Genomic DNA, 13,197 nt, shown 5'->3' with positions numbered 1-13,197 from the left:
TAATTATCACTTAGATGATCCTGAACATTTGAAGATGGAAACAGAAGCCTCTGATACCTACATCTTTTACATGCTTCCCTCTTTCCAGTGACCATACAGGAACAATTTAAAGAAAAGAACTTACCTGAAACATTTGGGTTTTTTGTTGGGTGACTGTTTTTGGGGTTTTTTTGGTGGTTGTTTGCTTCCTACATTTTTAAAAGAAGGTGAAATAACCACACCACCCCATTTTTTATTACATTCTTGTGACTAAATGCTCCAACCCCTTCTGTTCATCCCTTGAGGAGGCAGACATCAAACCTCTTGGTCACTACATCACTGGCTGGCCCCAGAAGCCTGGCTACAGACCAGCTGTGAGGGAATCCTCTCCCTGAGGCTGACAGGAACAGAGAACTCAGTCCCCTGCCCTCAGGGAATGCTCTGTTTGCACACAGATCTAGGCTGTATTACACAAAAGAACCAATTCTGAGGGCTTCTCTGAAGCACTTGAGATGCAGTTCATCTAAAAGTAGTTAGAAGTAGAACTTGAGGCAGGAGGGGACACAGGTATCCTTAAGGTCAAATTAAAATTATTATTTCAAGAGTCTCTAAAGTACAATAATTCCAGGTTTACATCTGACTTCATGCAGCAGATTGGATGCAAGTTAGTGCACTGCTTTCTCAAGATGGACAAGGGAAGAAAGCAAAAAATGGAAGCTATATGGCTTGTTCTGACTTCCACTTGCTGAACTTTTACATTACTGTAAACAGTAATTAAAAAAAAGTCACTGTATAAGAAAAATAATTACCTGGGTCAGTAAGGACTTCTTTAGCAGCTGCTATATCAATGAACTTTTTCTCAGCTTTCTTCTTTTCTTCCTCACTCTGGAAGTTATCAGGGTGCCACTGGGATGCCAGCTTTCTGTAAGCTTTTATGATTTCTTGCTTTCGAGCATTTCTGGATGGATAAAGTTACAGGTAACTTAGAATGTTCTAAATGTCACTATATGCCTATAATATAGACATACTATAAATGTCTATATGCCACTCTAGTAATTCTACAAGTTTATTTTAAATATTGAGAGCGCAATTAAGGCCATCAGAAAAATTATGAGACACCAGTTAACCTTCTGCAGGTGACATTCAATATTCTTTACACAAAAACCAGAGTAGGCAGGTTCCAACTTTAAGCAAAGGTTACTCACTCTTTCCTTCACCACCCATCTACATTCCTTGGAAAATATGTATGAGGAATTTACAATCAGATCAGTAACAAAAAGCACAAAGAGTATAGCTCAAATTAGTTCATGATTGTGAGGATGACAAACATTAGTTCTGAAGTGGACATTTGTTTGGTCCTCATTAGAAAGAGAAGTTGTTAGTTTATCCAGGTTAATGACAGAAGTATTTTACATATCTTTCAACTGGTCCTTTCAAACTTTTCTAACCTATCGTAAATCACATTTGGGGTTTTTTGTTGTAATTCTCTCCAGGCTTCATTTCTTCCCCAGTACATTCATCTGACTCTTGATTATCTATATTAAAAATTTCTTGCCATAAAGATTTATTCTCTTCCTTCCCAATTTTGTTTTTTTTCATTCTTTCTAAGGGAATTACAAACAAATGCTACACGAACACTGCTAAACCAGTACAGTAGCAAAGTGAAGGCAGCAAGATAAAGGAACAAAACCTAACAGCAGAACAAATTTAAGTGATCAGCCCGAGATGTACTGGTTTAATAACCAATTTTCATGTCATCATATCAAGGTATTAATATCTCACCTTTTTACTCCTAAGATTTTATAGTAATCCCTCTTCTGTGATTGCTTCAGCATCCTCTGGGCACGTTCTAGCCCCTCCCGGATCTGCTGGTCATTTTCACTATTGGCTTGAGCAGTCTCATAGTCTTTAATAGCTTTTAATTAAAAAGTGAATGAAAAGAGATTACACAACTCTTTACAAACTTCATTTTCAAGAACTCAACCACTTACAAAACTGAAGTTTTGCTATTAACACACATAAACAGCACAACTTTCATTTCAACTTGCTTTGTCTTTCTTCTGAATTTAGAAAGCCTCAGAGGAGAGGAGATGAATTGTCACAAAATTTTTATTATTTCCTTTCTTTAGGTTCATCACACTTTTTGGAAAGGAAGACAGGAGGTTACTAGCAGCAGATCAGAACACTCTCAATGTTAAAGCAGTCACATGGACAAATACAACAAGCATGAAGGACTGTGACAAAAGAGAAACGAAGCAGCAAGTTTCAGTGACAACTATTTGAAGAGATGACTGCTCCATGGCAGTCCCATACACTACAGTTGGTCTGAAGGATGCATTACACAGTGTTTAAACTAATATTCCTTCTTCTCCCACACTGCACTAAATCAACATGATAGAAAGACTCTTCCTTGTAATGACAATTAATGATGGATTTCATATTATTGGTAAGTTCATACTGTTAGTGAAAGACAAACATTTGCTTTTTATGCCTCTGCATAATAGGCAAAGAGTAATATTTTGTCTTTGTTTCTGCAGGCATGTTCTTGCTTTTATTTCAAGAGTTGACTTTCTCAGGAATGAAAGCAGAATTCATGAATTTTTAAGAAAATCCAGGTCTTTTAAAATGATATTGTTATTGTAATTGATAGCTGGATGTTTAAGATACCAAGTTTAAGTATTCTTTGGTATCAATATCAACTGCTAGAAGTCTCATTTAAGACTGCTCTTCTTTCACTGTTATAATCCTCAAGATTTCATTTACAGATCCAGGTCTCTTAGATTTCTCAAGTTAGACAAAATACTTGCATCAGATTATTTCCAAGCAGATGCTATTTCTCAGCAGGTGCTACATTTGTTTTTCACTGTTTCTGAGCAAGACAGCAGGAAGTGCTAATGAATTTCTATTACCCTGACATCTGATACCACTGCAATCTTGTTGTGGTTATTGAAAAAAAAACAATTCCGAAAAGTATTTCCAGTGCTGAAACAATCTCATATGTTGTCACAAACAAAATGAAATTTCCATTTGTTCTCACATCACTGGACACAGTCATTTGCTGCTTGAACCAAGCATCGACTTCTGCTGATAATTTTAGTAATTTGCCTGGTCATTAAAAAACCCCAGCAAATAACAGCATACGTTAATGCATGTGCCCAATACATGCTGTCAAAACTGATAAAAACAATGAAAATGCAGGGTTTTCATTATGCTGCTTTACCACTCCAGTAATTTTAAGCACTACCATAAATCTGCTTCATGTAATAATGGGAAGTCCCATCACAACATCTTGCCAAATGCAGATCAACTTCATTGAGCACCACATCACCTGCAGCATTTTCACTACTGGCACCACTGCTGAAAGCCAAGCTGCTCAGGGGTCAAATCCATGCCATGAAAATAAGAGATTTCTCTTCTGCCCCACTGGCTCCCTTATTTAAAGGCTCTAAGTATTAAGCATGTTTTTTAGTGCAGAGGGAATGCACGGAGCACACCTGGTGGTGTTGGAAGAGATTTCAATTTTTATGGTACTCTCCAGTGTAGGTAATTTCCTCCAGAGAGCTCCCCCCCTGAGGGCTGAAGGGTGGAAGCAGGATGACAACTTCCTGACCACAAGGAGTTTGCTATGAAACCAAGAGACTCAGTAGTAACTCATGGCCTGCCAAGTGAGATATTTAATTTGCAATTCTCAGTCACTATTTCTAAAAGCACCAGTAAAAAGAAAGAAAAACCAAAACAAAAAACACAAACAAACACAAGAATCACCACTGCTTTTTCACTGAAGAATCACTGGCCTGATTTTTCAGAGCATCTTTTGTTTCCTTTCACCCTGTCTCACGATGTGACAGGAACAAGTTTCCACTATCACTTTCATTTTAAGTATTTCAGTCAAATCTAACCTACTTCTTTCAATAAAGTTCTTAATAATCTCTCAAATAGTAACCACACTGACACATTTCAGCTGGTATTCCCATCTTGCCTTCATCTTTAAAACAGTGACCAAGATTGGCCACCATACCATATGCAGATGTAACTTTCCATCAGTAAACACAGACAACCCATGCTCTTACCAAAATAGGGACTGTTTCCTCTACAGTAGTAGGGTGGGGAGGGGTGGGAAAAAAAATTATGTCCTGATCAATTTTGATACAGCAAGTTTGTTTTTTTGGTTTTTTTTCTTTGACAAACTTGTGCTGTATACTTCAGACAGACTTCTGAGGTAGTCCAGAAAAGGAATCATTACACATCTGTCTCTGTAGACAAGCCTGGGATCCCATGTGATTATAAAGTAATTAAAACCATTTGATGGGAATCAGATCTCTACTATACATACCAAAGTGCATCTTGAACACTTAACAATAATTGCCTTTGAAGTTCTGAATTGCAAGTACTTTGAAATTTCCTGTCTTTAAAAAGGAAAATGGGTGCCTCCAGCTTGAGATTTTCTTGAGGGAAGAATGACAATCAGTTTGCCCCTTTAAGCAGGAGACAACCATTTTAATTGCTCTCCTGTTCTTTACAGCAGAGAGAAACCAGCCATCAGGTTCTAGCAGTTAAAACTGAAGTATAAGTAAAGACACCTTCAGGCAGACTAATATTAATGAGCTATAATACTGTTTACACAGGCTCTTCTGGAAGGGAGAGTGTCACTACAACCATCTCACTGCTGCCAAGGGCAGGAGAAAGGCAGGAAATTCACTGAACAACTGGGATTTAGAGAGGCACAATTCCAGTCCAGTATGGTTGTCCACTCAGAACCAGGCTGGGCCAAGCCCAGCAGGCCACAGCCCAGATGTAAGCTCTGCCAGATCCTAGGTGTGCCCTTTCTGTACTTCCTTGCATCTCATCACAGGGAGGCATTTGTTCCAGCACAAGATCAAGCTGGTTCTGTGCATTTGTGCAGGACTCAAGCTCCACCCCCTTGAATTAGCAAGAGTTGCCAGGTTCTCTCACATGAAAGGAACCAGAAATGGATGAGGATTTAATAGAAGATAATGTTTGAAAGATCCACATTGATATTCATCAATTTCAAGAATACAGATCAATTCTGTCTACTAGTGAGAAGCAAAAGGACTCAGAGCAGGGCCTGTTTGCCTGTCCCACACTTTCTTTAAGCTGAAGACTGATACACTTTGAGGTAAAAGAAAAATCTTCAGTTTTCTTCAGGTTCTCCTTTTGCTGATACTCTTTCCTCTTACATCAAAAACCTTTTTATGAGCTGTAATCCATGTAGGTTTGTACTCTGTACCTTTAGCTACTGTTTGGTTAAGTGTGGGTTGTTGTGCTTCTACTTTTCCCTACACTGAGCAAGTTTACTTCTCCTGAAGTACAGAAAAAGATGGGGAAATGCCTGAAGGGGTCCTCATCACTGAAATCTTCCTGAGCCTAACTTTTAAGTTGATACTGCAGTTCTAAACAACCAAGAAGGTGTAAAGCCATTATCCTAAGAAAAACAGAAAAAAGTTTTCCTCACACTGTTGTGTTGTGGTTTTTTTTAAGCAACCCATTTGTACAGGGGTCATAATTTCTCTGAAATGCTGTTGTTTTCCACTCTTATAAGCAGGAAGAAGGCTTGCCAGCCTTGGCAAAGAGGGATGAGGACTAGGTCACTTCAGAGGCACAAAGCCTTGAGGGCTAATCAAGTGGACTGCCTGAAACCAGACCAGTCCTCTTTATACAATTTTAATTGAGTCAATGAGGCCTAATAAAAAAAAAAAAGAAGAAAACAGCTATTTCAAGTTTGAAGTGAACTTCAGGAGGTGAGCAGTATCATCTCTCAGTGATTAATTTCTCAAAAAGACAAAAAAAAAAAAAGTGTTTGCTATTTATGAGAACAGCTGCCTTCATAAATGTTTAAACAAAGGATTTTTTTCAGTTGTAAAGTGAAAGATCCAGTCACAAAATACAGAATAGGAAAATTCTTCTTTGAGTACTGAAATTAATGGAACTCTTTTTGTGCACATTTAAAGCCTACAATTTTTTTCCCTCATCACATTTGACTGAAACAGCCCAATGCTTCAAGAACTGCTGCACGACTGAACACAGGGGTGAACAGTGAGACTCTTGTGGAACAGCCTGGTTTCTTTTGGAAATAAGATCCACTACATTAGATTTTAAAGTTGGAGGTTTTGGTTGGGGGCTTTTTGGTTGGTTTTGTTGGTTTTTTTAGGGGAATTTGGGGCTTTTTTACTGGACATTAGCACTTAGTACTTCTAAAGAAAGGAGGTAACAATATAAGGCTTTACTCCTACACCAATTACTCAGCCCCAACTTTCCAAATCTGTAGATGGGACCATGCAAAATGCAACCTCAAGAGTGGAATGAGCACTACAGAGATGGATGGAGAAGAAGCAATGCCTGCTATCTTCACCTTCCTTCAACATATGCTGGGGGACAGAACAGTATTGTTTCATGCTGCCATCTAAAGACATTAAAATGGAGTTCCCAAAATGAATTTCCATCACTCTAATTTCAATTACCTTTTATCTCTAAGTGCAATTGTCTGGCCCTGCTTATATAAAATGTGTTTAAGTTGAAAAAGCCTTATAAAACTTCTGAACCATAGCCCACTGTTGCAAAGAGAACTCTGCTGTAGATAAACCAAGTTCATTCCATTGACACTAATCAAGACAAAAATTACCAGCAGATATTTTTGTAAATCTGCAACTCCCAGTGCTGATTAGGGATTTGTAGTGTAGAATCAAAGTGCATGTTAAAAATTTTTGAAACACTGACTGCATTTTAAATGCTCACAAAAAAGTATGTGCAAACTGCATACAACCATACCTTCTTCATACAGATCTTCCAGCAAGTAAGCTTCTGCTCTGTCTTTCAGAGCATTCACATTGGTTGGTTCCAGCTGCAGAACTTTTGAACAAACTTCTATGGCTTCTGTAGCCTGCTGATTCTAGAAAGGAAGGAGACACAAAACAAAATAAACAAACAAAGAAACCCCAAAGCCCCATGTAGCTGTGGGTATTTTGGTTGGTTGGTTTGTTTTCAAGAAATTTACAGAGGAGAAGCAGAATTACCTTTGATAAACAGTGGCAGATCCTCTCTTTGGCACGAGTAGCATAAACTGGGACATCTGGCTCAGTTTTCATTACTGAATTATATTTATTGATAGCATCTTCATACCTGTTTAAAGCATAACAATAAGCATAATGTATTGAAAAGTAACAACTATTTCAGGGTGCTGCAATTTATTTATAAATTTTAAAATTCAGATTTCCACATCCTTCTAAAAATGTACAGTAACAGCATGAAGAAAGCTTTCAGCCACATCAAATAAACCCCCATTCCCTTTTCTGTGTTGAGACAGAAGAGTAGGCACTAATCCTGTCAATTTGCAGTAGATAATGACTACCAACCCTCAGCATGCATAGATAATAGTCTCTAGATTTGCCTCCTGATAAACATGACACTCTGGAGTTGGAAAAAAGCATCTCCTTCTATGACATCAGAGACAACTAAGCCTGGAGTCTTGATGTAAGCACTGTACTATTTTAATTTCTTGGTACCAGAGAAGAAAAAAAGTTCTTTACTACAACTTTAATTGGGAAGTTGCTTTCTCCTTCCTTCTCTGCAAGTCACACAGTTAAATGTATTATTGCTGTCAATGTGCCAAAGATGCTGAAGTTCCATGGTTTATGAAATGGATTAGAACACCCATCTAAAAATGCAAGCACGTGAGTGAACCCACATGTTGCCACAAGCTAGGACAAATTCAAACTCTCAGAAGATTCCCTGAAAATATGCTAATACTGCATTAAATACAAGACTGAAGTGCAGAGTCCAAACAGACTACTGACTTAGTAAAACTGTCCTCGGTGCATTGATTCACATTCCAGATGTACTTCATTTTAAAACACCACCTTGACAATGTTTAATCAGTGGTTAGGGGTCCTTAGAGTTGGATGTTTTGTGCTTAGGAAGATGTAAAACTGAAATAAAGCAACAAGTTGAAGACTACACAGGCATTGTGTGTCATTTAAAAAGGAACACATAAGAAGCAAAAGTGGACCTGACTGATGGGCAACCAGGAACTGCAGAGCTGCTGGGTGTTTTCTGTCTGAAGATGTGGCCCTTTAATCACAGAGGAGTTGAGGCTGGAAGGGACTTATGAAGTAATGGGGTCCAATCACTGTGTTCAAGCAGGGCCACCTGAAGCAGTTTGCCCCAAACTGCACCCAAATGGATTTTAAAGATCTCCAAAGTGGGGAGACTCCACAACCTTTCTGGGGAAACTACACCAGGGGTAAATGAGAGGGTGGTGGGAAGCATTTCCCTACATCCAAAGGGAATTTCCTACTTCAGTTTGTGCTCATTGCCCCTGGTCTTGTCACTGAACACCACTGAAAGGAACCTGGCTCCACCACCTTTGCATCCTCCCTTTGGGTATTTATGTATTTATTGATGAGATCATCCTGCTGCAAAGAAGGCTCAGGGGGAACAGCCCCACCTATCTTAGCCTTTTCCCAAAGAAGAGAGAGGCTTCAGTCCCTTCATCATCTTCCTGGCACCTCAACAGACCCTCTCTCAGTAGTATAAATCTTTCTCATACTCATCAGCCCAGAGCTCTATGTGTGGCCTCACCAGTGCTGAGTAATAATACATTGAGACCTGAAAAATTATTCCTATCTATTGTTACATTCTGTTATTTCTGTATAATTCTATTTTGGTTTTACTACCTGCTCCACAAATAAGTTAAGTAGGCAAAGAGAAGACAGTTGCATCTGAAAGAATCATAATAGGATTGTCACTATGTGAGTCAATATTTATTTTAATTGTAATTTGAGAGCTGCACTCAGTTATCCTCTTCAACTGACAGGTGCAAAAAGCATCACTTAATGAACTCCTCAATCAATAATCTGGTGCCTCACTAGTGATTTTTTAATTTTTTTTTTTTTTTAATACATCAGTTAACACTTACCTGCCTTCTCTGATGAGTTCCTCTGCTGACTCAATCTGCTTATTGAGTTTCTTTACATGCTTATAGAGAGAGAAGCATTGCTTATGGTCTTGGTCCAGTTTCAGACACTCCCGGACTTCACTTTTCACAGGGAAACAAAACAAAACAGAAAAACATCAACAACCATTATGAGATTTCACCTTGAGACAGTGCAGCACCTATAATCTGTCTGGCAGAACAGATGACTTCTTTACACCACCTCTCCCTTCATCCAAAAATTAATATAAAGTGAGAAAAAAGTCTTCCAGAACATAGAGGGATGTCTGTCCAATTTAGTTCTTAATTATTTTGTATTGCCAAACATGCAAAGATTGAGAGGTGTTACATTAATAACCGACTTAAACAGCAAAAGGAAAATACACCCTGGGCAAGAAATTATATTCAGCAGTTACCAGATACAATTGTTTGCAATTTTCCTATAGTTTTAACTCAGCTGTTTACAAAATACCTACAAAGAACTATGTTTTGTATTGCCTGAAAGAGACAAAGCTTAGCTAAGACCCACACCTCCTCTGACAGAGTATCAGCCAAGCCTGAGCCTGACTTTTCATTGTGAAGACTGTTTAATCAGACTCTAATTAGGGCAGATACTTCTTAAAACAGTCAAAGTCTTTCAAAAAACTCCAGAACACAGTCATATGAAGGAATAAAAGTATTTTGCACCATATAGAGGCATCATGGTACAACCAAAGTGATATTTTCAGAAAGTGAAAATACCTGTTCCTAAGCACAGGTGAAAAAATAATATTTGAAAATCATTATGCCTGTAAAGCTAGGAGGAAGAAACTAAGGGAAGGACAACATTAGCCTCCCAGCAAGTCCAAGAGCTCACAATACAACACTTTCTCAGTGTATCTTATGACGAGAAAGAAAAATAAAATTAAAAAGTGAATTAAGAGAAGAGACTCGTATCTTTATTTTGGTATCATTGTCTTCAATCGCTCTCTCAATTGTACTTATAAAAAATCTTGAGATCTGATTATTAACAGAGGACATTCATGTGTGGATTTCAGAGGGGAAAATAAACACCTGTTCTTGAAATCACCAGGTTTAGTGATAGTCAGCTACCAAAAGTCACCACAACAGAGACCTGTGAGCTTCATAGATGACAGATACTCTGGAAAGGGGATCCCTAAAGCAAACCAATTGGTTATTTGACATTTATTTTTGCCCAGCTATAGAAAAAAACTTCTGCAGTTATCCTCGCATGCAGTTTCCATACACCATCCTTTGTTATAACACTGATAAGAAGAGCAACTCAGGCTTTTTCAGTTCCCCTCACCTCTTACAAAAGAGATTCTGTGACAAAAACCACAATGGCAGAAGCCTAGAGATGCAGGTAGCATCTGAGATGATTAAGTTACACAGAAACTATTTGTGTGCAAAAAGAAGGATTATACAATCTGTGTAGCTGAGCACAGAGTATGAAGGTAGCATTCTGGATTGGGCAAGGGCAGTTATCTGCAGGACTGACTAATGATGTGTGGAAATAATAGCTTAAATTTAACTGAGCATGAGTAAAAGGCTGGGACATGATCAAAACTAATCCAAAATACTGGACACTGTGCAAGAATGAAAGAGTGAATGTTCTGGATCTTCAGCTCCTCATATGTGGATGCTTCTGCACTTTTTACCTATTCTTAAGCTTGTAACATTTTGTTTTAACTTGTGAAAATAAAAAACTAGCCCTAACACTTAACAGAAGTATTTTTTATTTGCATTGTAAACTTAAATTGAATGGTTCAAGGTTAAAAAAAGGCTCCACCAAAGCAACTTTAGAGCAGGACTTTCTTCTGTGATGGAGAAACACAGTAAGGACAGCAAATGTATGCAAGTCTGTCACATCTGCACTTTGGCTTCTGCTTCAGTAAAAAAGATGCTAGGAAAACTATGGTTCCTATGGTTGGTTTGCCAAGAATGGTGTCTTTACTGCCTGTTCTTAGCTTCGAGAAGGGAGCTTCATTTATCAGATCCAGACCAGAGTTGCTACACCATTCCTACACCAGACAGCACAGATATTTTAGTTTGTCATGACCCGTTATCATCACGTTTTCTGTCTCAGTTATAATGATTACAGCAAACAGTAATATTACCTGAGTGATAATTCATGGTCCCCAAGCTGGTAATATATTTTGCTGATTTTATAGAAGGCTTCAGTGTTATCATTCTTTAATTTGGCAGCAGCTTTCAAGTCACTAATGGCTTTGCTTGGTTCCCCTTCCTTTACATAACACTCAGCTCGAAGTTCTCGTAGCTCTGCATCCCAAACACAAACCTTGAGAAACCAAAATTAAAGCTTTTTTTTGGTCTGTAACACTTCACTTTTACTCCCCAACATAAGAAAAATCCCACTTAATTTCACTTTGCCAACTGCAATAACATAAGGTTCAAGCTGCATGCAGAGCACATGAAATTAGCATCTCTGCTTCCTGATGGATGCTGTGATGCACCTGCCCAAAGAGAAAACAAAGGCCTGAAAAATTTGTAAGTGATTCAAAGAGCTCATGCAGGGAGATGAATTAAATCTACTGGCACTGCTTAAACTGGGACAGTCTGTTGAGCCTCCAGGGAAGGATATCAGAATCATAAATTATTATATCCTCCCAAAAGAATAGGGGTAACAAATAGCAAGAACCAAGCTGTTGGTTGTCCTCCAGAAAGAAGCCTGTGGGTAAGATTCAGCCATGCAAGATTTGACCTTAGTATCTGGATTTTAAAGATCTTTACTGAAGTAACATCAGAGTATGGCAAGAATATTTACCTAAAAGGAACTGCCTATCATAATTCATTTTAGAGAATTTATTCTGTGTCTTATAATTTGTTTGTAAATCGTCATTTTAGAGAATGGAGCTTTTATGCTTTTCCACATTCTCTCCCCCTAAACAAACTCCCACACTTTGGCAATTTCTTCACCAGCTAGGATGCTGTAAACTCCAAGTCAACAGATTTAATTTGTATGTTAAGAGTCATAACAGTTAACCATCTTTTAATATGACATGTTAAATACCCACATGATTGAGTTATTTACACTTAGTATACTAAGATTCAACAAATACAGATATCTAAGTGACACACTGAAAATCCAGACAGCTACGTACATTAACTTTGTGATTTTTTAAAATCTTTTCTTCATTTTCTCAAGACAAGTACGTACCATTCATCAAGTACTTACTAAGTACATACAAATTGCCTGCATACAGGCAACAAAAGAAAATAGATTTTAAAAAAAAATAACAAGAACCCCATTTCCTATATTCAGCAATATTTAATTAGTTTGAGAACTTTTCCCAGATTTCCCCAAAACACTGAAAAAGTGTAGAAAAAAGGGAAAGTATAATCAAGAATGGTATCTGCATGAGAAGCTGTATCTTTAACACTCACCACCATCTCTTATTTTGACTTTTTTTTCAGCTAGTGCTCAGTATTCTCCACTCTCCAACTTCATTATGGACTGATTCACAGTGCTTAGCAAAACTGAGCCAATTACACCAAGTGTTTTCACACCAGTGAAGAAGTTATTAAACAAAAATACACAGATGCCAGACAGGAGCTCTTACATCCCTTTCACAGTACCATTTTACTTAACACTTACTGCCAAGATTTCATCAAGAAGAGAAATAGCTGCTTTGTAATCCTCTTGCTGGTAGGCAGATAATGCTTGTGAGTGCAGGCGCTGCAGCTCATCAGATTTTGTCAGCTGAGTCTGGGCCTCTTTCTCCTCATTATTGCTGGGGTTGGATTTGAGCTGCAAACATGAACAAGAAGAGAGACTGAAATGCTTGTTCAAGGATCTCTTTTTGTCTCATTAATAATCATATCATGGAGGACTAAAACTGCAAACAAAGCAAAATTAGTTTTAAAGACTGGAAATGTTTCCAATACCAAACTTCAGATTTAAAAAGTAATTTTTAGTTTCAATACAAGTTGTCAGAAGTCAGAGAAATCTAATCCCTTCCCCCATCATGTTTGATCATTAACCATTTATCAATTGGACACACTATGCACAACAGTAATTGTCCCTGTGTCACTCCCTGAAGTCATGGACCTCTGAACTGTAGCCTAGTTAGTTCCTCTCTGCAGTTATTAAACACTGGATCCCCCAGCATCAAAAAAAAGTAAATCCACTTGGCATAATCACATATTTTATTATAAGCACATTACTTAATAATAAATTCATGAAAGAAACAAGTGCTATATGTCCCAGACAGTATTACTGTAAAATCGTGTTCCTTGCATTTGCCCCAGAT

The 13,197-nt window shown here is 38.0% G+C and overlaps 1 protein-coding gene across 1 annotated transcript in view; it reads right to left on the bottom strand.

Annotated features, from left to right (window-relative positions):
• The window catches only part of DNAJC3 (DnaJ heat shock protein family (Hsp40) member C3), a 35,454-nt gene that overhangs the window by 5,132 nt on the left and 17,125 nt on the right, over positions 1 to 13,197 (bottom strand). Inside the window, exons 5-11 of the mRNA XM_071741990.1 lie at positions 12,543 to 12,695; positions 11,044 to 11,225; positions 8,912 to 9,031; positions 7,011 to 7,116; positions 6,766 to 6,886; positions 1,762 to 1,894; positions 789 to 937 (exon numbers count right to left, since the gene is read on the bottom strand). Coding sequence (XP_071598091.1) covers positions 789 to 937; positions 1,762 to 1,894; positions 6,766 to 6,886; positions 7,011 to 7,116; positions 8,912 to 9,031; positions 11,044 to 11,225; positions 12,543 to 12,695 — 964 coding nt within the window. The remainder of the gene's footprint in view (positions 1 to 788; positions 938 to 1,761; positions 1,895 to 6,765; positions 6,887 to 7,010; positions 7,117 to 8,911; positions 9,032 to 11,043; positions 11,226 to 12,542; positions 12,696 to 13,197) is intronic.

Source organism: Heliangelus exortis, chromosome 1 (assembly GCF_036169615.1).
Source record: "Heliangelus exortis chromosome 1, bHelExo1.hap1, whole genome shotgun sequence".
Lineage (NCBI taxonomy): Eukaryota > Metazoa > Chordata > Aves > Apodiformes > Trochilidae > Heliangelus > Heliangelus exortis.
The sequence above is the reverse complement of the archived record's forward strand: the minus strand, read 5'-3'. Positions and strand labels throughout refer to the sequence as shown.